Source organism: Pongo abelii, chromosome 13, assembly GCF_028885655.2.
Source record: "Pongo abelii isolate AG06213 chromosome 13, NHGRI_mPonAbe1-v2.0_pri, whole genome shotgun sequence".
NCBI classification, from domain to species: Eukaryota; Metazoa; Chordata; class Mammalia; order Primates; family Hominidae; genus Pongo; species Pongo abelii.
Window position 1 is genome coordinate 123,267,347 of NC_071998.2, and position 27,878 is coordinate 123,295,224.

At 40.6% G+C, this 27,878-nt stretch overlaps 1 protein-coding gene across 3 annotated transcripts in view; it reads right to left on the reverse strand.

The window, feature by feature from the left end:
- The window catches only part of MED27 (mediator complex subunit 27), a 224,933-nt gene that overhangs the window by 74,694 nt on the left and 122,361 nt on the right, over positions 1–27,878 (reverse strand). For 2 of the 3 annotated variants that reach the window (NM_001134087.1, XM_054519549.2), the window contains 1 exon segment: positions 8,854–8,947. In NM_001134087.1, the coding sequence (NP_001127559.1) occupies positions 8,854–8,947 (94 nt within the window). 3 annotated transcript variants of the gene reach the window in all.

Consider the following 27,878-nt stretch of genomic DNA (forward strand, 5'->3'; position numbering starts at 1 on the left):
AATATCCTTCAAGCATGAAGGAGAAATAAAGACTTTTTCAGACAAACAAAACCTGCGGGATTTCATCACACCAACCTGTCCTGTAAGGAATGCTAAAGGGAGTTCTTCAATCAGAAAGAAAAGGATGTAAATGAGCAATAAGAAATCATCTGAAGGTACAAAATTTGCTGGTAATAGTGAGCACACAGAAAAACACGTAATATTATAATACTGTAACTGTGCTGTGAAAACTACTCTTAAGTAGAAAGACTAAACAATGATCCAATCAAAAATAATAACTTTTCAAGACATAGGTAGTACAATAGGACATAAAGAAAAACAACCAAAAGTTAAAAAGTGGGGCCACGAAAAAGTGTAGAGTTATTATTAGTTGTCTTTTTGCCTTTTTTTTTCTGTTTGTTTATGCAAGCAGTGTTGTCATCAGTTTAAAATAACAGGTTACAAGGCTGGGCACGGTGGCTCATGCCTGTAATCCCAGCACTTTGGGAAGCCAAGGGGGCAGACTGCTTGAGCTCAGGAGTTCAAGACCAGCCTGGGTAACATGGTGAAACCTGTCTCTATCAAAAATACAAAAACTTAGCTGGGTGTGGTGGTGTGGATCTGTGGTCCCAGCTACTCGGGAGGCTGAGGAGGGAGGATCACTTGAGCTCAGGGGGCGGAGGCTGCAGTGAGCAAAGATTGTGCCACTGCACTCCAGCCTGGGTGACAGAGTGAGACTTTATCTCAAAAATAAATAAATAAAATAAAATATAAATGAATGAATAAATAAAACAACAGATTATAAGATAGTATTTGCAAACTTCATGGTAGCCTCAAATTAGAAAATATACAATGGACACACAAAAAATAAACAGCAAAAAATTAAATCATACCACCAGAGAAAATCACCTTCACTAAAAGGAACAAAAGAAGGAAGGAAGACCTCAAAACAACCAGAAAACAGCAAAATGGAAGAAGTAAGTCCTTACTTATCAACAATAACACTGAGTATAAGTGAACTAACTCCAATCAAATATAAGTAAACTCTCCAATCAAAAGACACAGAGTAGCTGAATAGATAAAAAAGCAAGACCCATTGATCTGTTGCTTACAAAAACAGCCTTCACCTATAAAGATACACATAGACTGAAAATAAAAGGATGGAAAAAGATATTCCATGCCAATGGAAACCAAAAGAGAGTAGGAGTAGCTATACTTAGACAAAATAGATTTCAAGACAAAAACTGTAAAAAGAGACAAGGTCATCATATAATGCCAAAGGGGTCAATTCAGCAAGAGAATATCACAATTGTAAATATATATGCAACCAACAATGGAACACCTAGATACGTAAAGGAAATATCACTAGAGCTAAGGAGAGAGACAGGCCACAATACAATAATTTAACACCCCACTTTCAGCATCGGACAGATCTTCCAGACAGAAAATCAACAAAGAAACATCAGACCTAACCTGGACTACAGAACAAATGGACATAATAGATATTTATAGAACACTTCATCCAATGACTGCAGAACACATATTCTTCTCAGCACACAGATTACTCTCAAGGATAAGACTACATGGACCATTCTCAAGGACAGACCATACGTTAGGTCACAAAACAAGTCTTAACACATTAAAAAAAAAAAACTATAAGAATATCAAGCATCTTCTCTGACCACACTGGAATAAAATTAGAAATCAATAACGAGAGGAATTTTGGAAACTATACAAACACACGGAAATTAAACAATATGCTCGTGAATGACCAGTGGGTCAATTAAGAGATTAAGAAGGAAACTGAAAAATTTCTTGAAATAAATGATAATGGAAACACAAGTTGGCAAAGCTTTAGCCAGACTAATTAGGGAAAAAAAAAAAAAAAGAGAGAAGATACAAATAAAATAAGAGATGAAAAAGGAGACATTACAACTGATACCACAGAAATTAGAAGGATCATTAGTGGCTATTATGAGCAACTACATGCCAATACATTGGAAAACCTCGAGGAAATGGATAAATTCATAGACACTTACAACCTACCGAGACTGAACCATGAAGAAATCTAAAACCTGAACAGACCAATATCAAGTAACGACATTGACGGAGTAATAAAAAAGTCTCCCAGTAAAGAAAAGCCCATGATCCAATGGCTTCACTGCTGAATTCTACCAAACATTTAAAGAAGAATTAATACCAATCCTACTCAAAGTATTCCAAAAAACAGAGGAGGAAGGAATACTTCCAAACTCAGTTTATGAGGCCAGTATTAACCTGATACCAAAACCAGACAAAGACACAACAAAAAAAGAAAACTATAGGCCAATATTTCTGATGATTATTGATGCAAAAATCCTCAACCAAATACTATCAAACTGAATTCAACAATACATTAAAAAGATCATTCATCATGACCAAGTGGGATTTATTCCAGGGATGTAAAGATGGTTCAACATACACAAATCAATTAATGTGAAACATCATATGAACAGAATGAAGGACAAAAACCATGCGATCATTTCAATTGATACTGAAAAAACATTTGATAAAAACCAACATCACTTTATGATAAAAACCTTCAAAAATCTGGGTATGGAAGGAACATACTTCAACATAATAAAAGCCATATATGACAGATTTACGGTTAGCATCATACTGAATGGGGAAAAACTGAAAGCCTTTCCCCTATGATTTAGAACATGACAAGGATGCCCACTTTCGTCCTTCCATAATACTGGAAATCCTAGCTAGAGCAATCAGACAAGAGAAAAAAATAGAGGGCATCCAAATTGGAAAGGAAGAGGGTCAAATTATCCTTGTTAGCAGATGATCCGATCTTATATTTGGAAAAACCTAGACTCTGCCAAAAAACCATTAGAACTGAGAAACAAATTCAGTAAAGTTGAAGGATACAAAATATAAAGAAATCAGTAGAACTTCTATATGCTAAGAGTGAACAATTTGAAAAAGAAATAAAAAAGTAATCCGATTTAACAATAGCCACACATAAAATTAAATACCTAGGAATCAACCAAAGAAATAGAATTGAGAAATAATGAAAACTCTCATAATGAAAACTATAAAACTCTCATAATGAAAACTATAAAACACTGATAGAAGACACTGAAGAAGACACAAAAAGATGGAAAGATATTCCATGTTCATAGGTTGGAAGAATCAATATTATTAAAATGTCCATACTACCCAAAGCAATACACATTCAATACAAGCCTTATCAAAATACCAATGATATTTTTCAAAGAAATAGAAAAAAAAATCCTAAAATTTATATGGAACCACAAAAGATCCAGAATAGCAAAAGCTACCCTGAGCAGAACAAAACTGGAGGAATCACATTACCCGACTTCAAATTATATTACAGAGCTATAATAACCAAAACAGCATGGTACTGGCATAAAAAGATACATAGATCAATGGAAGACACTAGAGAGCCCAGAAGCAAATCCATACACCTACAGTGAACTCATTTTTGACAAAGGTACCAAGAACATACATTGGGGAAAAGATGTCCCTTCAATAAATGGTGCGGGAAAACTTAATTTCCATATGCAGAAGAATGAAAGTAGATCCCTGTCTCTCACCATACATAAAAATCAAATACAAATGGATTAAAGACTTAAATCTAAGACCTCAAACTATGAAACTATTAAAAGAAAATGTTAGGGAAATTCTCCAGGACATTGGTCTGAGCAAAAATGTCTTGAGTAATATCCCATAAACATAGCCAACCAAAGCAAAAATGGATAAATGGGATCATATCAAGTTAAAAAGCTTCTGTACAGCAAAGGAAACAATCAACAAAGTGAAGAGACAGTCCATAGAATGGATCTGCAATATTACTGAATTTGCAAACTACCCATCTGACAAAGGATTAACAGCCAGGATATATAAGTATATAAGGAGCTTGAACTCTACAGGAAAAAAAAAATCTAATGATCCAATTAAAAAATAGGCAAAAGATCCAAATAGATATTTCTCAAAAGAAGATACACAAATGGCAAAAACCCAGTTAAAATAGCTTTTATCCAAAGACGGGCAATAACAAATGCTGGTGAGGAGGTGGAGAAAAGAGAACCCTTGTACACCGTTGGCGGGAATGTAAATTAATACAACCAGCATGGAGAACAGTTTCGAGGTTCCTCAGAAAACCGAAACATAGAGCTACCATATGACCCAGCAATCCCACTGCTGCATATATACCCAAAAGAAAGGAAACCAGTATATCAAAGAGATAGCTGCACCCCCATGTTTGTTGCAGCACTGTTCACAATAGCCAAAATTTGGAAACAACCTAAGTGTCCATCAAGAGGTGAGTGGGTAAAGAAAATGTGGTACATATACACAACGGAGTACTATTTAGCCATAAAAAAGTACAAGATCTTGTCATTTGCAACAACATGGGTGGAAATGGAGGTTGTTAAGTTACGTGAAATAAGCCAGGCACAGAAAGATAAACTTCGTTATGTTCTCATCTATTTGTGGGAGGTAAAAATTAAAGTAATTGAACTCCTGGAGATAGAATAAGGATGGTTACCAGTGGCTGAGAAGGGTAGTTGGGGTGGGAGTATGGGGGCAGGATAGTGGGGATGTTTAATAGGTACAAAAAGTAGTTAGTAAAAATAAATAAGACTTAGTATTTGATAGCACAACAGAGTGACTACAATCAATAACAATTTAATTGTACATTTTAAAATAATTAAAAGAGTATAATTGGATAATTTATAAAACAAAGAATAAATGCTTGAGAGGACAGATATCCATTTACCAGGATTTGATGATTACACATCACAGGCCTGTATCAAAGTGTCTCACGTACCCCATAAATATATACACCTACTGTGTACCCATAAAAATTAAAATAAAAACTTTCAAAAAAAGTATCCTGGTATATGCAAGAGAATGCTCATGCCAACATTATTTATAAAGCAAAATTGTAAACAACCCCAACGTTCCTTGGCAAGAGAAAGAATAAAGTGTGGACAGTCACAGGATGGACATTAGATGACAATGATCAAACTGCCAGATATGACCACCATCAGGGATACAGCTCAGAAACAATATACATAGTATGATACTATTTTTACACAGCTCAAAACTCAAGGAGGCATTATTTAGGGATACAGGCACATGTGGCAAACTGCATTCTAAAAATGAGAAGGGGGTGCTTCTCAGGGTGGAGATGACCATGGGTCGGGAGGCAGGGATTGGGGAGGAGCCATATTGTTTATGTTCTATTTCTCAAATTGAGTGATGAGCTCATGGGTTTATCTAAGCTTTATAATTTACATACGCATTACATATATTCTTTAGTACATATCAAATTACATAATTTAAAAATTTTAAGAAAAAATTGGCCGGGTACATTGGCTCATATCTGTAATCCCAGCACTTTGGGAGGCTGAGGCAGATGCATCACTTGAGCTCAGGAGTTCGAGACCAGCCTGCCGTCTCTACAAAAGACACAAAAATTAGCCAGGCATGGTGGCACACACCTGGCGTCCCAGCTACTCAGGAGGCTGAGGTGGGAGGATTGCTTGAGCCCAGGCGGTTGAGGCTGCAATGAGCTGTGATCACGCCACCGCACTCCAGCCTGGGTGACAAAGTGAGACCCCATCTCAAAAAAAAAAAAAAAAAAAAAAAGAAAAAATCACCAGCCTAGTGCCTGGTAGTCCAAATCTTACTTGCCACCTGCATGACCTGTCCTCAGAGACAAGAGGAGGACAGCATCCTGGAGGGTTGGGGAGATAGGGATAGGTGTCCCTGCAGCCACAGGAAACAACTCCCTCCGTTTCCTACTTGTCAAATGAGCACAGTTGGTGCTACCCACCTCGAGGGCCACAGTGAGGACCAGATGAGATAAGTGCTGTGTAAGCCACAAGACTCTGTCCACATAGACGTTCACTGTGCCATACAGACGGCTGGTTCCTCTAGGGAATTACTTCCCCTCCACTCCTTGCAGTTCTGTGGGGCTGCCAAGGCCTGACTCCCCCATCCTCTGGGCTCAGGGCAAGGAGCAACTGCAGGCTAGGCCAGCAGGAGTGTTCTTCCCAGGTTGTATGCACAGGGATGGAAGGCAGTTAATACGGAATCATTTGGGCCATGGGGCCCCCTAAAAAACGTTGTCCTAATCTTGTTCCTGACATGCCTGGAGCTACTCTGGTTTTTGTCCTGCCGGGCAGGTCAGATTAATCACTAAGTCCGATGCACCTGGCACCATCAAACAGCAAAACCAAAACCAACTCTTTCCTTATGTAAGTCAATCAGAGTTTCTGTTGACTGCATTCAAGGAAGCCCAGCCAATTCAGGAGGAAATGCTGTTTTATTTCAAAAGCACAGGCACAGTTCAGACATTTCCCAAGGGAGGTAAAGGAAGCTGTCAGCTGAGACTGCTCAAGTGCACCCTGCTTCAATGGCCTCCTAACTGGTCTTTCCCTATCAGTCTCACTTGCCCCGAAAGCCTTCAGGAATACACTGCATTCCAGATTAATTCAATTTATTTCAGATTCATCTCCAGAAAACACTTTTCTGGGGAACAGGTGACTAGCAGTAGGTAGTGGGGGAGGTGGCATCTGTCGGTCCTGCTCCCCCTCCAGGTAGGAATTCCCATCACCCACCTCACGATGGATGTGGTAGCAGTGAATAGCCTAGAGATTTGCCATCTCATAAAATTCCAACTTTTAATAGTAAACGCCAAATGCAGGCATTATGTTAAAAGTATGATTAACCCCATGGCCCGTGGCAATCTGATTCTGAATCAGATCACCTATCACTGGCCCTGTAAGTGAGCACCGGCTTCTGTGAGTTCCTGTGTCGCTGAAGAAAGGTAACAAGTAGGCACCTAGATCCACGTCTGAATTAGTGGGGTGGATGGGTGTTAGTGGTAGTAAATAAACAGGGCATGTGAAACGTGATTCTTGCCTTGAATTGAGCCCCTAAACTCTCTCATCAGTCTATTAGGACAGAAGCTCCATGGGAAAGCAGGCGAGGTCGACCATCACTGTGAAATACACGCCTGCCTTCTCAGGTGGAAGGAACTCATCTGTGTGGCCTGTTTGCCTGGAATCCTGTTCCCTCTGCTCATTCCCTTCAATGCCAAATCCCACCCTCATTATGAAATGGGAGCTCAATGACCCAGCAATAATTTGAACAAACCTATTTCACTGAGGATGCATTCATTTTTATCTTCATTAACTCTTTGGGGCCGTGTCAGGTATGCTGAGAGCAGGATTTATGTTTCAACTGCTAGGTCTGGGTATCTTAAAATCTGGGCAATTTGTACATTTAACTGAGGCAGACTTTTTTTTTTTTTTTTTTTGGAGACAGAGTCTCTCTCTTTTGCCCAGGCTGGAGTGCAATGGCGTGATCTCAGCTCACTGCAACCTCTGGAGGCAGATGATATTTCGTGTTCTGTAGACATATGCATTTTATATGAAGAAAACTGTTTCTCTTTTCTATGAAAAAAAACATCGCATTATCTCCTTTTCTTTATGTTTTAACTGAAAGAAATTTTTTAAGTAGCATGTTATCCAGGTGAATGTCACTAATTTTTTTTTCCCCACAAACGAAGTAACAAACATTTAACAAGCCCAGATCTTTTCCTGTCTTAAGACCAAAACACACATGCACACACAATGCTCCCCTAAGATGAACGGCTGGAGTAAATAGTAACTCATCCTGGGTGACTGGCTATTTATAAGATTTCACACAAGTAAAATGCTAAAATATGGGGAGTTCACACTAGGCTCCAAAGCAGCAACAGCAGAATAGATGGAAAAAATACCCAGTCCTGAACCTTACCTCCCTGACGCCCATCGAAACCATCATTCTTATTCAATAAACTCTGCTTTTTATAAAATGTGGTGGTTCCTCAAAAATCTGTGTTCAGGGAAGTATTCTTCAAGCACATACAAGTATTATTACACAGACCACTAGAAAAGCTTCTCATCATTGAGGTCTCTATGCCTTCCTAATTAATAACATAATCTAGCATTTCTATCCCACCATATTTCCAAAACACACCTGTCTTTGGTGAATTCATGCAAATACAAACATCTTCTAGGAGATTATGAGGCGACGTGTTCAGAGCAATCAGAAACAGCAAAATCAGAAGTCATCAGTCACAAGTCTCAGAACACTTTCTTCAAATACATAATATTCTGGTTTTATATTAAGAGAGTGTTTTCTTTTTTTTTTTTTTTGAGACGGAGTCTTGCTCTGTCACCCAGGCTGGAGAGTGCAGTGGCGTGATCTCGGCTCACTGCAAGCTCCGCCTCCCAGGTTCATGCCATTCTCCTGCCTCAGCCTCCCCAGCAGCTGGGACTACAGGTGCCCACCACCACGCCCGGCTAATAGTTTGTATTTTTAGTAGAGACTGGGTTTCACTGTGTTAGCCAGGATGGTCTCGATCTCCTGACCTCGTGATCCGCCTGCCTCGGCCTCCCAAAGTGCTGGGATTACAGGCGTGAGCCACCGCACATGGCGAGAGTGTTTTCTTTAGCAGGATCCAACAGTTGAGCATCACTATTGTCTACTATACTTCTTTGGGGAAAATAGAAAACAGATTCACCAAAACATTGGGAGGTTGCATGAAGTGACTTAAGGTGAAATGGTCTTACAGTGTCTTTCCTCTCTGGTTAAGTCTTAACATGGAGTCTGAAATTTTGTTCAAAAGCAAGGTTTCAATGTGCAGAATTCTTAACTTACAGAATGCCAGTAAAGAAACTATGTTATTCACTATCAAAGTGGAATTTAATCCCCATTCTATAGGTCCTACAACACAGGACCAGAGAGTTAATTGTGAAGTCCATTTTTTTCCCCACCATCCCTACAAATCAGTCAGGCTGATCTTACCAGAAGCATTGCTGATGTTCCATTGGGTCTGGATAAGTGGATGGACATTTCAGGAAACATCCTGTCAATGCGGCTGATCACATCATCAACATATCTATGTGGGAAAAAAATAAACATGTGTGAACTACAACTCCAGTTAAGAACTACAGAGTAATAGTATTCAAAAGACATTGCTTTTAAATGTTATTTTAAATCAATACAACACATATTTAAGAAGGCAAATAGGATTAGAAACCTTTTAGTCTTTACCTCTGTATGTCCAGATAATGTGTTTTTAATGCTAGTTCTTGATTTTTCATTTTAAGGCATGAATATTAATTTTCTTCTATAGGAGGTCAGAATTTAGCTGTGTCACCTGCTGGGCCACTGGGCTCCAACAACATGGCCCCCTCCCTTTGTCCTTCCAGTCCAGGATGGCAGCAGTGTCCTGCTGTTGCGCACTTCTGGGCTGTCTTACTGTCTCATCTGGCTTCTCCTTTGAATCACTGGATAACCAATTCCCAGGATTAAATTCCTTCCTTATTTTTTTTTTTTTCTTTTTCTTTGAGACAGAGTCTTGCTGTGTCACCTAGGCAGGAATGCAGTGGTGTGATCTCGGCTCACTGCAACCTCTGCCTCCTGGGTTCAGGTGATGCTCCTGCTTCAGCCTCCCGAGTAGCTGGGACTACAGGCGCACACCACCACGCACGGCTAATTTTTGTATTTTTAGTAGAGATGGGGTGTCACCATATTGGCCAGGCTGGTCTCAAACTCCTGACCTCATGATCTGCCTGCCTCGGCCTCCCAAAGTGCTGGGATTACAAGCATGAGCCACTGTGCCAGGCCAATTCCTTCTGTTTTAAATACCCGAAGTCATTCCTGATCTCCTGGTTGTGCTCTAATTCAAGCTATGTCACAATTTGTACTAAATCAGTAGTCTGTGATTATACGCTAAAATCTCTGCATATGTTTTTAATAGCTGAGCCACACAGTGGCTCATGACTACATTTATTTACTTATATAGCTTTCTGTTTTCTTACATTTCTATTTTGCCTTTTCTTTTTTTCTTTTTTTGAGACTGAGTCTTGCTCTATTGCCCAGGCTGGAGTGCAGTGGTGCTATCTCAGCTCACTGCAACCTCCGCCTCCCAGGTTCAAGCAATTCTCGTGCCTCAGCCTCCCAGGTAGCTGGGATTACAGGCACCCACCACCACTCCCGGCTAATTTTTGTATTTTTAGTAGAGATGGAGTTTTACCATGTTGGCCAGGCTGGTCTCGAACTCCTGACCTCAAGTGATCCGCCTGCCTCAGCCCCACAAAGTGCTGGGATTACAGGCGTGAGCCACTGCACCCAGACCTGTTTTGCCTTTTCATTTGATTAGTTTTCTATGTATCTGTTACAGTTTTATTCCTAAACTCTCTACCTGGCTCTTACTCCAAACATATCAGGCAAGCTATCAGCTTCATGTTTTCCTTGGAGATATCCCACCAAAAGGGAATCCTCTATTCTTATAGCCCGGATGAAACCTGTATCTCTTAAGGTTTTCAGTGACATTAAGGACTTAGCATGAGAACTGGCACACATAAAGGACTCAAAAATTTTAAGTGCCCTGATTGATAGTTCTACCACTTACACCATGGGCCAGTTCTGCAAAAATGCCCTCTCTTACTGGGATAAATTCTCCCCTACAGTGGTAGCGCATTGTGAAGACATCAGCCCATAGCACTGAGTAGGGTCTGGCTCAGGTCCTTTGAGAACAAAATCATACAAGAATTTATGTTCACCATCCAATTACATTGGACACAAAGAGGATGTATAATATAATAGCTGACATGTAAAACTATCTATTAAGGATTTTACATTGGATTTCATATCCATTGGCTATGACAAATTAAATTACATGTCCATTAAGTCAGGGACATATAAAAGGTATATTCTCTTGGGGTGAGAGGGAGATTAGTTCTCGGTTCACAACATGAAAAGATTTTAGTTTGAACCTGGGGCTCGTGAGAGCTAGCAGAAAACATAATGCCATTTCTTAAAAAGCGAACATCACATGCCAGCTCTGAAAGTCAGACAGCGACCCTACCTATTCTCTAAGGAAAGCCTATCAGGTTTTCCTTAGAGAATGTTATGTCGAGTTTTAAAACTTTAAGCTGAAGAAGGAAGGGGAAAAATTAGAGAGAGCCCAGTGGTAAACAACGATAACAGTAAGAAGACTGCAGCAGAGATGAATGAGAAGGCGTGGAGGTGCACTGAAAGGTATTTCCTCCTGGAGAAAAGAAGGCTGAGGGAGACTTTGATATTCTTCAAGTACACGAATGGCTTTTATGATCTCAGTACCAAATAGCATCTCCCATCTCTCAAAAGCACCATACCATGAGGATATGGCACCAAAAAGTGAACTTGCTCAGAAAGAATGACAGGCATTTCTTAAAGGCAAGGCCCCATTCTGCTGAATTTTTTTTTCTTTTTTTTTTTTGAGACCAAGTCTCGCTCTGTCACCCAGGCTGGAGTGCAGTGGCACAATCTCAGCTCACTGCAAGCTCTGCCTCCCTGGTTCACATCATTCTCCTGCCTCAGCCTCCCAAGTAGCTGGGACTACAGGTGCCCGCCACCACGCCCGGCTAACTTTTTGCATTTTTAGTAGAGATGGTGTTTCATCATATTAGCCAGGATGGTCTTGATCTCCTGACCTTGTGATCTGCCCACCTTGGCCTCCCAAAGTGCTGGGATTACAGGCGTGAGCCACCGTGCCCGGCCTCTGCTGATTTTTTAATGGTTTAATAAACAATCTTTCCTGGATGGCTAAGACACAGGCTGACCACACATCATCTCCCGTGGTTCCCTCTAGATTTACAGCATCATGACACACAACCTTGGATCTAAGCTTAAATGCTACAAAAGGGGTGAGAAGTGAAGAAAGGAGGAAATGAACTCATTTTTCATCATTGCCTGACGTTTCTTGAAATGGTGAAGGCACATGACAAAAACATCATGCCCAAAGTTTATACCAGGTCACTGGAAACATTTCTGCATGTATATACTTCTTCTCTAAATCTATATGTGTGGTTTAAACCCAGTTTCTTCCGACTCAGCAGGAAGCAAACATCCACTGTCCTGTGTGAATGGAGGTCATTGCTAAGTATATGCTAATGGGGAGGAGGATAGGCGATGTCTTCTGAACTGATCCTCAATCAATAGCCATCATAGCTCTAGACAGCAGAAAGCAGACGAGTATGCAGATCTTCAGCACAAAGGTAACAACATAATTTGCTTTCCATTGTACCTTTCACCTTGAAGTCATCAAGATACATTCTGGAAAACTAGTCTCCTTAGGAGGCTAGAAAAATAAACAAATGAGGTGGGTTAAGTGATGATCCCAGGTCAAGCAAAAAGCCAGAAACCAAGCTCAGTGTGTAGATTTCTAGAATTCCATGCCAAGTACCTAACTTTGCTTGCTTTTAGTAAGGGCCAGAGTTCTAAATGGGCAAACAAATATTCCTGGCCGTTTTTTATTCCTTTATTGATGAGATTTTTACCTGTAAGAAAAGGCAATGGCAGAAGAAAAATAAGTTCCTAGGAAAAATATCTGCAGTTGGCACAGGTAAGTAAAGAGATCTGGGTGGGTTTTGTTGTTCTTGTTTGGTTGTTTCTTCCCCAACCCGTGACCTCAGACAAAGCTCAGCAAACTCAAAGACTGTATGAAGCAAAATGGATTTTCAGGAGATTGTTTTCCACATGCCTAACAAAAAGGAGATGCAAATTTCTTTTCTACAGGTGACATTATGTATTTGCCAAAAGGGGAAAGAGAGAAAGTCAGCTGCATCTTTAGCTGAGGAAAACAATGTCTAAATTCTCGAGGCAAAAATCAAAACATTTCATTTTCAAACAGACCTAACCTTCGAAACACAAATCAACCACTAGTGACTTGACAGAAATAAGGAAAGCTTGGAAGCTCAAATTAAAAATCTAGAGACAAAAATGACACTCTTTCTTGTTGAAGGAGGGGGTGTTGGTATGGGAGGTGGTCTCTGGCAGTACTCTCCGAGTGCTGCCTCCCGAGACGGTGAGCACGGCTAGCGTCTGCAGCGGGCTCTGCAGTGCGGCACCCCACTTTGAGAGCAGGGCTAAGGACAGGTAGGAACAGCGTGCTCCCCTCCTACACTTCCACCATATGTTACACTCTGTTCTGTGGCAGAATCAAATTACTTTAATTTTTACCTTTGGAATATAGGCAAACAAGCAGTAACACAGCAGTGGTGACTAGTTTACACTTGAGCAGACGCGGCGCGGAAAGACATTAATTTAGTGCCAAATTGAGCAGTGAGTCACAATTTGCACATATCTGTCAACCTGTTAACAGGGTAATAACTTGGAAAGACTGCTGTTCCTATTTACATTACAGAAGGCTTTCGAAAATGGAGAGCTGCTTGGTTCTCCTTCTTGAAGTATTTGGTCAATGAGCTGGCTTGATGGTCCAATAACTGGGCTAGAAACACAAACTTCTAGAAATTACAGATTCCAATCAAGGTATGATCCATAACTTCAGTATGTTCGGATAGAAAACGAACTTTTAAGCAACCAGAGCATTCTGTTTCCCTGTCCTTTGCCCTAGCTGCGGTAAGACTCTCAACGGTTTCCAATCCACTTTTTTCCAGCACAACCCAACCATCTCTTCCAGGACAGCTTCAGTCTCAACTGCCTCAACATCTCCGCTGCATCAGAAACAATCCCACCATTCTCAAATGGCGAAAATGGATTTCAAGAGCCGTATACTTTTGTTCACTTCTAATTTTCTTCAAGTAGCCCAGCTTGCTCCTTTCAATGGCCTTAGTCCGAGAATTAAAGAACACCAGGACCTCAGAGGTCCTCTCATCCAGTGTCCCCAACAATTTAGGACTTTAACAGCATCTCCAACAGGTGGTCTGCATAAATACCCCCCATCGCCACCTCATGAGGCAACCCCTTGCATTGCCGGACGTCTGATTGTTTCAAATCCACTTACTAGTATCTGCACCCAATCACCCTACTTTAGCCTTTAGAATGACACAGAAATATTTCCTCCAAAACCTAAAGGATTTCTGGGGTCCATGAATGGACTTTATAAAAGACTGTTGGGTTTTCTGATTTCTTTCATCAGTGGTTTTTAGTCTTTTTTTTTTTTTTTTTTGAGATGGAGTCTCGCTCTGTCACCCAGGCTGGAGTGCAGTGGTGCAATCTCAGCTCACTGCAACCTCCACCTCTTGGATTCAAGCGATTCTCCCTGCTGCCTCAGTCTCCCAAGTAGCTGGGATAACAGGCACCCACCACCATGCCAGGCTGATTTTTGTATTTTTAGTAAAGACAGGGTTTCACCATGTTAGCCAGGCTGGTCTCGAACTCCTGACCTCAGGTGATCCGCTTGTCTCTGCCTCCCAAAGTGTTGGGATTACAGGTGTGAGCCACCACGCCCGGCTGTTTTTTAGTCTTTCTTGGGTCACAGATCCCTTGGAGAAGGTATGAAAATTAAAACACATGTCTGTACAACATTTTATATACAATCTTCTGCAGTTCATAGACCTTTAAAGTCCATTCATGGACCCCAAGTTAAGCATCCCTGCTTTAGCCCTGTTCTAGAACTGTGGTCCCTGGTTTGCTTTTTTGTTCTTCTCTGAATGGTTAACTTTTATTTTTCAATAAAGCTATTTTTATTTATATATAAATAAATATATATATATATTTGTTGCAGCCCAGAAGTGAACATAACTGAAATGGCATACGGGGTACAAAGAATCTATTAATTCTGATCATCTTTAAATCATGTTTCTGTGATAGAGCCGTAGGCTAGTTTTTATTTTTTAATTGACAAATAAAGATTGTATATATTTATCATGTACAACCTGCTGTTTTGAAATATGCATATATTGTGGAACGGTTAAATCAAGCTAATCAGCACATACACTGCCCCACATATTTAGCATTTTTGTGTGTGTCTGATAAGAACACCTAAAATCTACTGTCTTAGCAATTTTCAAGAATATAATACATTGTTATTAACTATAGTTACCGTGTTATACAATAGATCTCTTGAATTTATTCCTCTTACCTACTTGAAATTTTATATCTTTTGATCAGTATCTCTCCCCAACCCCCACGCCAAGCCCTTGGTAACTACCATTCTATTCTCTACTTCTATGAGTTCAACTTTTTTAGATTCCACATAGAAGTGAGATCGTGGCCAGGTGCGGTGGCTTATGCCTATAATCCCAACACTGGGAGGCCAAGGCAGGAAGATGGCTTGAGCTCAGGAGTTCGAGATCAGCCTGGGCAACATAGCAAGATCCTGTCTCTAAAAAAAAAAAAAAATTAGCAGCGAGTCACTAAAATTAGCAGTAAGCTGGGTGTGGTGGTATGTACCTATAGTCCCAGCTACTTGGGAAGCTGAGATGGGAGGACTACTTGAGCCCAGGAGTTCAAGGAGGCAGTGAGCCATGATTGTGCCACTGCATTCCAACCTGGGTGACAAATAAGACCCTATCTCTTAAAAAAAAAAAAAAAAAAAAAAGCGATCATGCAATATTTGTCTTTCTGTCCCTGGCTTATTTTATTTATCATAATGTCCTCTAGGTTCATCCATGTTGTTGTAAATGACAAGATTTCCTTCTTTTTCAGGCTCAATGATATTCCACTGTGTATATACACCACATTTTCTCTACTCATTCATCCACTAATAAGACAGTTAGGTTGATTCCACATCTTGGCTATTGTGAACAATATTGCAATGAACATAGGGATGTGGATGTCCCTTTGACACACTGACTTCATTCCTATGGACATATACCCAGTAGCGGAATTGCTGAGTCATTTGGTAGTTCTATTTTTAACATTTTGAGGAACCGACATACTATTTCCCATAATGGCTGTACTAATTTACAGTTCCATCAACACTGTGTGAGGGTTCCCTTTTCTCCACATTCTTGCCAACATGTATCTTTTGTGCTTGTTTTTAAACACCTGCCTCTGACTGTTACTCATCCTTCCAACAAAATCAAAGGCCTACCTCCATGACTTCAGAGGTCATCTGATTGGGGTAACCACTTTTGCCCTCTAAAGCCACATTTCTCATGCTTTACACCCATGCTCCTTGTTTGTATAAGTAAAGGGCTCCCCGCTTTTTGTATCACTGTTAAGCCACAGCTGAGTGGTGAACTAAAGTCTCAAGTCCTAGGAGGGCCAAGGAGACCTTCGCTCCAGCTGCAGTGACTGTTACAGCCTCATCTAGGCTTCTTCCACATCCCTGAGCAGGCTCACTCTATCTTGGACACTGTGCACACTCTGTCTGGAAGATTCTTCTCACAAGTATTCTCACCCCCGTGCCTGGGTCATTCCTATTCATGCTTCCGTCTTTGAGTTTCATCTTAAATGATGCTTCCTCAGGGAAGTACTGTCTCACACTTCCCTTGGCACCCCATCAGTCAGTGTACCCCATTTTATCTCTTATGGTACTTTTAAATTTGCTTTGTGCTCCTGTCCCCCTTGTCATTAAATAATTTTTTGAGTGATTATTCAACACCTAACTCCCCTACAGAATTCTATGGGAACCTATGGCTGTCTTCTTTGATGCTGAATCCCAGCACCTTGTCACAGTGCCTGGCACCCACTAAGCATGCCTTAAATATTTCCTGAATGAACAGACTGTACATTAAAAGTAAGCCATGTAGACCCAAATTAGGCCATTATAAAACAACTACAATACAAAGTTCTCTTTAGCAGAGGAAGATGTGAGGTGTCAGGGGTTCATTACATTAGCCATCAAAAGTCACCAACAACAGCAACCAGAGAACTCCACAAAACAAACCTTAAAGAAAGCTGCAGAGATCCTTTATAGTCTTCCAGCTTAATATGCAGCTACAGAATCCCTGCATCTGTTTTAGTAGAAGCTCAGTGCCTCTTAGAAGCAAAACCTTCTAAAGAAACACACTGTTATTGACATGCCGATTTTAAAATGTTGCTTTTAATGAACTAATTAATTCTGCAAAACATTAGTACAAAGATGCACGCTACCAAATTGGGATTACAATACCAAAATGATAACACAACAGAATGTGGAAGACATTTCTAAAGATATCGCCTTTGCAAAACATTAATTTTTTACTCCACACATCCAAATACATTGCAAACTATTTGTTATTAAAACCTTAAAATAATTTACTGGACAGATGGCTTAGTTCTCTAAAGACTGACCCCCTCCTCAAAAGAAAAAAAAAAAAACAACACAACAAATCTGGGCCCTAGCCAGTGATCCCATGTTAGTGTGATGCTTAGCAGCTCGAGCCGGATTTAAATAGCACTTACCCCACACAATGTGTAAAATACATGCTGTTCATTTTCTCCAGCCGTACAAAATCTAAAAGTTAGGAATCCATATATTAATAGACCACCTTTTGGGGAAAAGGGTAATGCCCAATAGATATCAAGAAGGGAATCATTTGCATGATCTGAAAATGATTTAAGATTTCCCTCCATACCTGTCCACAGTGATGAGACTGAGAGGCCTTTGACAGTGGGTGGAAACAGACGGGGGCTTGTTTAATTACTTCAGGAGATGAGATTGACTGAAACTACGACTATTGATCTCAAGATGCTGAAGAAAGAGATTGGAAGCTTAGGTCAAATTTGCTTACTTCTCAGATTTATAAAATATTTATATCACGGCTGTGAAACATTTCTGATTATTTGCTCAAGAAAATCAAAAATACTTTCTAAACTGTACAACCAGGCTGGGTACAGTGGTTCACGCCTGTAATCCCAGCACTTTAGGAGGCCAAGGCAGGAGGATCAGTTGAGGTCAGGAGTTCGAGACCAACATGGCCAATATGGTGAGACCCCCTCTCTACTAAAAATACATAAAAACTAGCAGGGAATGGCAGGGAATGGTGGCATGCACCTGCAATCTCAGCTACTCAGGAGGCTGAGGCACAAGAATAGCTTGAACCCAGGAGGCAGAGGTTGCAGTGAGCCAAGATCATGCCACTGTAACTCCGGCCTGGGCGATAGACACTCCGTCTCAAAACAAAAAACAAACAAACAAAAATAACACCAACCAACAAACAAAAAACAAAACTGTACAACTAAAAGCAAGACTAGATGTACTGCAGACAGAAATAAACACACACTAGCTTAGATTTCCACACCATCTCTCACTACACACCCTTCTCATCCTAACACAACTGGCTACTTATCTACTGTGTTGTTCTCTTCCAAGGAAAGACACTCAAAAACTTCAAGATCTCTTTATGGCAACTCAACACTTAGGCAGGCAGAGCTGGCAAGATTAGAAGAGCTGCTTCCTGGGAGGGAAATGGTGACCAGGCAGCAGTAGACGGGGAGCTTGATCCTGTCTTCTCCTTAGCAGCTCTTGAATTTTGAGCCATGTGAATATATTACCTGATGAAATGTAGGAGAATCACCCAGGCAAGCAAATAAAAGCTACCCCTCCATTTCCAGAAGTCGAAATCAATGCACAAGGGCCCAGCACATGCTGAAACGTATAAAGCAACCTGCCTACCTTCTTCCTGCTACAGGGTGTCAAGTCGCCCTTTGAGTTCATGGGCACGTCATGAACTAGAGCATGTGACAAACACCATCATAAAATAGGGTTCTTCTTACACATGATTTAGAGAAGAATTGTTTACTATTCCTACAGTATCTATTAATAAACATTTTTGAGCGCCTACTCCTCAACAATGACTGTGTTCTAGGAATGATATTAAGTACTAAGGATAGAAAACAATTATGGCAGCTGGCTCACAGGCCTTGTGAGAGGGGAGGATGGCTGGGGCCCGAGCTTGGCCTTTCTGCTAGAGGAGGGCGAGTGACAGAGCAGGCACTGTTTTCCAGTTTTCAAAGCACTTTTGCACTCTTTGCCTCGCTCAATCTCTCGCCAACTCTGGGAAGTAAGCAGGGCAAGCAGAAAACTCCTGTTTTACAAATGATAGAAAAAAGAAGGCTAAGTGACTTGCCCAGGAAGACACTATGGCTGAGTGGCACAGCTGAGCCCAGAATCCACATCTCTCGATTCCCCATTCTAGCGCTTTCTTACACACCGCAGTGCTTTTATCAGGTCTGTGAGGATTCCTTGGAAAAAGCAGGTTTCATTTTTGTCATTCTTCAGGCTTCTCATAAAACAACTGAGAAATCTTTTAGTAGTGTAGTAACAAAATGAAATCAATTGATGGTTTTCTTTCTTCCTAGTCATTTGGTAAATATTCACGCAGTGCCTAAGTGAGCTCAGGGATGCAGTGATGACTAAGGCAGTCTCTGCCTTCATGGGGTTTCCAGTTTCTTCAAGGCAGAAGGCTTGTCTCCAGAGAAACAGGACAACCAGGTTAAACTTCCTGAAGTTCACCTGCTGGGTTTTTTATTTTGTGACTCTCAATTAATGTGCAAAGTTGGCAGGAAACAGGGAGGGGTAAAACAGTGAATACTTGCTTTGCATTTTATTTTATATTAATAACCAAAAATATTAATATAATTAATAATTTCTAAATTTCTATTCTTCTTGCATTACAAATTTACTCAGGTATCTTGTGGGTCCTAGTTTTCCCTAAAACATTTAAGCAACATACTAAGTTTTGGAAAGAATTTTAATGTCACTCAACATCTACCTGCTCTGCAAGCTCTTACATCTTTACGAGAGAGAAAAAAAAACCCTAATAATAAAACACCTATGTTGAGCTTTCCAGCAACACCAATTAACGATAGTTATTAAATCAGCCATTTCTGTCAGATCTGGTGAAGTGACACTTGGAGCTCAGATAGGTGGTGAACTGAGATGCAACAATTCACATGGAGTTAAAGTAAAGCAACCTGTGGGCGGCAGACATTCAACCAGGAGCTGGCGAGCTCAGATGATGCCTGCCTTCCCACATTCCAACGGCTTTCCCTCTCGGCCCAGGTAGGGCTGAGGACTGTCACTGTGGCACCTCTTGGCAATGCTCGGATGTGGTGACTGCTTCCAGTTACTCAGTTTGCCGCACAGGTGTAGAACCATTATTTCATTTCCATTTGATTTTTTTAATGTGCCTGAGAATGTACATGGTAGATTTCACAAAAGGAAACGCCAAAGAGAATGATCACAATCACCGAACGACTTGTTCTAGTCATAACCATACATTAAAGCAAATGCACACTCAGAGTCAGAAACAGTCAACACATCTGAGGAAACCGCAGAACGCCTCCTGGGACAAACACGCTATTTGTATGACAGTAAGTTTGATCGTCATTCATCAGACAATCAACTCCTTGAGGGGAGAGTCTGAGGCTCACGTCTTTAATTCCTGCAATAATTCTGCACATAATACATACTCAATAAACATGTGGTAAACAGGACTGATTTAAGTAGACTGAAACAAAGAGAAATAAAGATCCCAGAGTAAACACAACTTTGTTCTGTAATTGTTTCTTCTACAAGTAGTAAAAATTTCTGAATCACAAAATGTCATCCAACAAAGTGAACAGACATAGTGAAGTTGTGCCCTTCCTCTCCCTTTTACTGACGGCATTACTGTAGGGCAGCTGGATTATAAAGCAGGACTGAGATGATGACAAACGGAAAGTAACTCAAACAAAAACAGATCTTCCTGGGCGAAGTGCCTCGGCTGGCGCTCCAGGAGATTTTCCCACCTCAGGACTCACCCCCCAACCTCTTAAGTGAATTGCCTTCGGGTGTCTGCTGAACAGAACTTTCAGTAGAGAAGCCTTCTCCAAGGCCCTCAAATGCACACCAGCCAAGTGTCATCAATCACGGTATCCTTCCCCTGTCCTTCATAGTACACATCACAGTCTATCTCACACATGTGGGGGAATGACTATTTAATGTTTACCTTGCCCACTAGACTGAGAACTCCACAGGGGGAAGGCACAGGCCATATTTCTCCCTGCCATGAGCCCCCAGCACACTGTCCAGCACACAGCAGGCTCTCAATAGACAACTGATAAATGAATCTTGCATGTGGACTCCTTACAACTCTATTCAGCACAACAGAGTCTGAAGCTGGGGCTTAGGAATCACAGGGACCTGGATGCTCAAGTTCTCACAGTGCCCTCATCTTGGACAAGTTATTTTAACCTCACTAAGCTTTGGAATCCTTATCTGTGAAATAAGGTAGCATCACTATCCTCTTCACATAATCATTATGAGAAGTAAAGGAGTGAACACAGCACATAAAGCACTTAACACAAAATAGGCAAATAATGGTATTAGCTGTTCCTTTTATGTGTGCAAACATTGTCTTTTTCTGCACAAAAAGGTTAGGAACTTCTGTTTGTGTCTACAGAAATACAAAGCCTCAAAAAGTTAATTGCAGTCATGAAAACACCTCGAAGCATGAACTTTAAAAGCAGGGATGTTCTTTCAGGTTTCTGGTTCATTTTACTACATCAATGCATTTCAGTTAGTAAACACAGTTCTTTTCATTATTTTTCTAAGAAGGCGAACGAGAGAGTGGACAGACTGTTCATATTTGGCATGATCCTGAAACGACCTAGTCAGGAAGTGGGCTGGCGTAAATGGATCTGGCTTCTAGAATAGGGACTATGCTGGAGAGCTTTCGTTTGTCCCTCTGCCATCCCGCACTGTGCCCCAGGAGGCTGGCCTACACACAGATTACATCAACAAGCCTTTTTGCTCTCTGGCTTCCAGCTGTGTTCTGACCAATACTAGGTACTGGCCGGAGACTCAGAGGGCAGGAGAAGCACGAGGCCAAGGGTCCTTGTCCTTGAGGGCTAGCTGTGACAACTCAGTAACAGCAAAACACCAATGACTCCAATCCTACAGCAGGAAAGGTCTGGTTCATCCCACCATTCAGCAGAGGCACCAGCAGCAGAGGATAACAGGGACATGAACTGGGGGGAAGCAGAAGTCACCCATGACCAATGACATCACAGACCTTGTTCCTGGCGGCAGGGGGGCAGCAGCAGCTATGTTTCATGTTCACTGTTTCTCCACCCCCTGCCCCACTACCTTATGTAAATAGCATTGGGTGGGAAATGACCAGAGCCTTCACCCTCTCCACAGTGCTCTGTGCCCCAAAAAGCTGACCCATGTGGACTGCATCCATGGGCTCCTTTGCCCTCTGGCTGAGTTTGGCCAAAGGGAGATGTGGAAGGTGGAAAAGCAGTGAGGTCAGGGTATTTATCCTGCCTACAAAGTCCCCAGGAACTGGCTGCAACCCTCATCACAGCTCTGTCAGGATCCCTCTCCACACAGCTCCCTCTCTCACTCTGGGCTGCAGTAAGTATGCCCTCCTCTTACCCCTGGGGGAAGGATAATAACAGCTCCGCCCATGGACACTAGCCCAGGTACTGCCCTAGTTCCTTATGGGTTCCTTATACCCTGCCCACACCTTTGGAAACAGTCCCTTTATTAAAGTCTCCTCAATCTGGAAATCTTTTCCTTAGACAATTTCTTCTCAGAACAAAAAGTTCTTCCTAAATAAAACACTGACATTAAAACCAACCCTGCTAGAGTAAGAAACATGGTAAATTGGAGAATATTTAAACCAACTGAAGGTAACAGTGATATAAGTATTCTAGATTAGTAATGAAACAAAATTTACAGTGCACTCTGCTTAACTGAACAACATTCATTTAATAATTTTTTCCCCCTGGAGTATTTTAACTGTGGATGTGGCTAGTTTAGAAATTCAAGACATCCCAACAGGATAATGGAAGGATCTGCCTCCCTGAGAAACAGGTACCCCAGTCTGGTTTTCTGCTGCCTTTCTTATTTCCCCTTCCTTCCTAAAGTGCCCTGGCACCTCCAAACTGCAGCCACAAAGTAGTCCTTCTCAGGCCACTGCAAAGTTTGCTTTTTCCTTTAAGTTTACTGTCAAATTCATATTTGCAGGTGTGAATTTGCACAGACTAACAGTTTCCAAAATGTCATACACATAAAAGTGGTTTTAGGTGATACATGGATGAACATTTTTCATTTCAATATCTGTATGTACAGAACAATATACAACTAGCAAATAAAACCTGTGATTTCACAGATAGCATTGCTCAGTCATGGTACCATAGAGGCTAGGCTTTAAAAAATTATACAAATATTATACAAATTATAATTAAAATTATATTATTTAATAATATTAAAAATACTATACAAATAATAGAACAGCTGACCAAAGGTTATGGCAAAAATTCTACAGTTGGTTTGCAAATGACTGAGTTTAGAAACACTATCTTACAGTAAGGCAGGTAATTAAACAGCTTCGTTCCAAAAGGGTTTTGCCTTGTTCGTAAATTGTGGGAGGTTTTTTCCCCCACTCTAAATAAATCTTCACTTTTATATTTTTTATTTATTTTTTATTTTTTTGAGATGGAGTCTCTGTCTGTTGCCCAGGCTGGAGTGCAGTGGCATGATCTTGGCTCACTGCAACCTCTGCCTCCCGGGTTCAAGTGATTCTTGTGCCTCAGCCTCCTGGGTAGTTAGGATTACAGGCCCCTACCACCACACCTGGTTAATTTTTGACAGGGTTTCGCCATGTTGGCCAGGCTGGTCTCAAACTCCTGACCTCAGGTGATCCGCCCGCCTCAGTCTCCCAAAGTGCTGGGTTTACAGGCATGAGCCACCGTGCCCAGCCTTTATATCTTTTTAAAAAAGTTTTCATGCATATATTTGCATATATTGAAGGAGGAGAAATGGACAAGCACCCTAGGAGTGGCCAGGGTGTTTAGGTAAGTAGCACCACTAAGCAAGGGTTGCCAGTGATCAATCAGCTGGGAGCTGACCACATTGGGATGTGTGTCTGGGAATGTGTGATGTGAGCACAGGAGGAGGGCCTCCTTGATAAACAATGTCTTTCCCACAGCCAGCAGCATGCACGCTCAGTGGCTCCAAAATCCCTTTTGCCCTTTTCAAAGGAGTTAAAAACCACACCAGAACATACTTCTCTCAGTAGAGCCAAATCTAGGAGTCTACCTGAGACAGGTGGATGATGCTTGCAATGCCCTCAACAAACTTTTAGAGGGTGCCCTCTACAGGTTTAAGGTGGCCTCAACAAACCATTAACTAGATTCAGCTGTGATCTCCTGAAGCTGAGAAGTCTTGTGGCAGTCTTTCAAGTTCTGGCAGAAGCTCTTTTGTATTGTATATCAGAGGAGAAAGAAAGTGAATCAATTTGACCCCTCTGCTCATCAATGCTACCACTGCCCCTCTGAGCCCTACTACCTATTTCTCTCCCATAGCATGACACCCCAAAGAAACTCCTCTCCCCAGAGAAAGGGGACAACTTCAGAGGTGAACAAAACCCATCATTTATAACCAAGGAAGGTCATAAAAATTATTATTATTTTTTAAAAAGCTTAGAAGGATGAGCTCATCCAGAAGATATAACAATCCTAAATGTGTATGCTCCTAAAAAATAGTCAATACCACGCCTCTCTCAGTAATCGACAGAACAAGTAGACAGAAAGTAAGAATACAGAAGACTTGAACAGGGTTAACCCAATGACATATATATTCTATATCCCAAAACAGTAGAAGGTACATCCTTTTCAAGTGCACCTGGAACATTCACCGAGACAGACCATAAGCTGGGTCTTAAAACAAGTCTCAAAATCATGCAGAATATGTTCTCTGACCACAAATGAAGTTAAAAATAAATAACAAAAATATAACATAAAGAGCTCCCACATATTCAGAAATTAAACACACTTTTAAACAACTCATGGGTCAAAGAAGAAATAACAAGGGAAATTAGAAAATACCTTGGGCTGAATGATAAAAATATATTAAAACGTGTGGGATGCAGCTAAAACCATGCTCAGAGGGAAATGTATAGTTTTTAAAAGCCTATATAAGAAAAGAAAAAAGACTTGAAGATCGAATATCTAAGCTTCCATTAAAAAAAGAAAAAGAAGAGAAAATTAAATCCAAGGTAAGTACAAGGAGGCAATAATATGTGTAAATCAATGAAACAGAAGACAGATAAATATAGAAAAATCACCAAAGCCAAGAGCAAGTTATGGAAATAAAAATCAACAAAACTGAGAAGTCGCTAGTTAGACTGATCAAGAGCAAAAAGAGGGAAGATAATTTATCAATATCAGGAATGAATGATGAGACATCGTTCAGATTCTAGAGGCATTAGAAGAGAATACTATGAACCAGTCTCTTAGACAGTTAGACGAAGTAGATGTCTTTGAAAGATATAAGTTATATAACTGACATAAGAAGAAATAAAAATCTAAAAAGCTTTACATCTATTTTGCTAAAAGTGAATTTGTTATTAAAAATCTTCCCATGAAGAAAACTCCAGACCCACACAGATTCCTCAGTTAAATCTATCAACTATCTAGGGAAGAAACAGTATTAATCATATGGAAATTCAAAAAACAGAGAAAAAATATTTCTCAACTCATTTAATGGATCAAGCGTTATCCTGATACTGAAACTAGAGAAAGACATTACAAAAAAAAAAAAAAAAAAGAAAGTTATAGACAATACTCTTCCATGAACAAAGATACAAAATTCCTTAATAAAATATTAGCAAATAGAATCTGGCAATATATAAAAAAGATAATATATCATGATGAAGTGTATTCCAGAAATGCAAAATTGGACTAACATTCAGAAATCAACCCATGCTGTGTTCTAGCCATACCATGAAATATTACTCTGACACCTGCTAAAGGTATGAACCTTGGGGAAATTATGCTAAGTCAGAAAAAAATAAATACTGTCTGATTCCACTTTTAGGATATACTTACAGAGGTCAAATCCATAGAGACAGAAAGTAGAATGGTGGCTGCCAGGAGATAGTGGAGGGGGAATTGGAAATTACAGTTTAGTGGGCACAGTTTTAGTTTTGCAAGATGAAGAGTTCTGAAGATGAATGGCGGTGATGGCTGCACAAAAATGTAAATGCACTTCAGGAGGCTGAGGCGGGTGGATCACCTGAGGTCAGGAGTCTGAGACCAGCCTGGCCAACATGGCGAAACCCCGTCTCTACTAAAAATACAAATATTAGCCAGGCATGGTGGCAGGCGCCTGTTAATTCCAGCTACTCGGGAGGCTGACACACAAGAATTGCTTGAACCCAGGAGGCAGAGGTTGCAATGAGCCGAGATCACGCCACTGCACTCCAGCTGGGTGACAGAGTGAGACTCCGTCTCAAAAAAAAAAAAAAAAAAAAAAAAAGTGAATGTATTTAATGCCACTGAATTGTAACATTTAAAAGTGGTTAAATTATATGTTACATGTACTTAATAAGAATTTTAAAAAAATCAATCCATGCCATGTAACTTACCATATTAAAATAAAGGAAAATCATTTGATCACCTCAATAAATGCAGAAAAAACTTTTGACAAAATTCAACACCCAATTGATGATTTAAAAAAAAAAACACACACATACACACACACTTTCAGCAGAGTAGGACTAGAAGAGGGCAAAAGATCTGAACAGATACTTACTTTGTAACAAGGACACGCCAATTTTCAGGCCAGTAAGCACCTAAAAGGAGGCTCAACATCAATAATCAAAGGAAAATGCAAAATGTACTTGGCTTGCACTAGAATGCCTAAAATAACAAGGACTGGCAATATGAAATGTCGGTGAGGATGCAGAGCAAGGAGACGTCGCATTCGCTGCCGGTTGGAGTACAAAGTGGCAGAACAACTTTGGAAAGCTGTTTGGCAGTTTCTTATAGAGGTAAATATACACATACAACATAAGATTCAAGAATTCTACTCCTAGATATTTGCCCAAGAAAAGTAAAATGTTATATCCACACAAACACTTGTACACAAATGCTCACAGCAGTTTTATTCTTTTAATCTTTTTTTTTTTTTTTTTTTTTTTGGAGACAGGGTGTTGCTCAGGCTGGAGCGTGTGGCGATGTGATCATAGCTCACTGTAGATGTGATCTCCTGGGCACAAGCAATCCCTCTGCCTCAGCCTCCTGAGTAGCTGGGACTATAGGTGTGTGCCACCATGTCCAACTAATTTTTTTTTTTTTTTAGTAGAGATAAGGTCTCTCTATGTTGCCCAGGCTGATCTTGAATGCCTGAGCTCAAGGGAGCCTCCCACTTTGGCCTCCCAAAGCATTGGGATTACAATGTAGCATGAGCTACAGACCATGAGCCTGGTCCAGTTTTATTTTTATTACCCCCAAAACTAAAACAACCCACATGTCTGTAAACAGGTGAACAGATTAAACACATTGTGGTATATCCATACAATGAAATACTACTCCATAATAAAAAGAATATACAATGCCTGAACAACTTGAATGAATCTTCAGAACCTATGCTGAGCAAAAGCAGCTGGGACACAAAACATGCTTCCATGCACCATAGATGAACTCTCAAAAGACACATCTGGCCGGGCTTAATGGTTCGCGTCTGTAATCCTAGCACTTTAGGAGGTCAAGGTGGGAAGACTGCTTGAGCCCAGGAATTCAAGACGACCCTGTCTCTATTGAAAAAAAAAAAGAAAGAAAAAGAAGACACATTTAATCTAGAGTGACAGAGAGGAGACCAGAGTCTGCCTGGAGTGCAGACTGGGAGGGAGCAGATGACTGGGGTGGAGCATGAAGAAATTTCTGGGGTGATTTTCCTATCTTATTTGGGGTGATATTTACATAGATGCATATATTTGTCAAAACTCATTGAACTGTACATTCATAAACATAAAATACATAAAATTGGTATATTTTATGTAAGTTATACTTCAATCAAGTTGATTTTTTAAAAATGCTTAGAACATGCATTGAATTCTCAGCACTAATCTCAAATATTAATAGGATGAGAGTCAAATTAAGTGGGTTTTTTTTTTTTTTTTGAGATGGAGTCTCGCTCTGTTGCCCAGGCTGGAGTGTAGTGGGCAGTAATCTCAGCTCACTGCACACCTCCACCTCCCGAGTTCAAGCGATTCTCTTGCCTCAGCCTCCTGAGTAGCTGGGATTACAGGTGTGAGCCACCATGCCCGGCTAATTTTTTTGTATTTTTAGTAGAGACAAGGTTTCACTATGTTGGTCAGGCTGGTCTCGAACTCCTG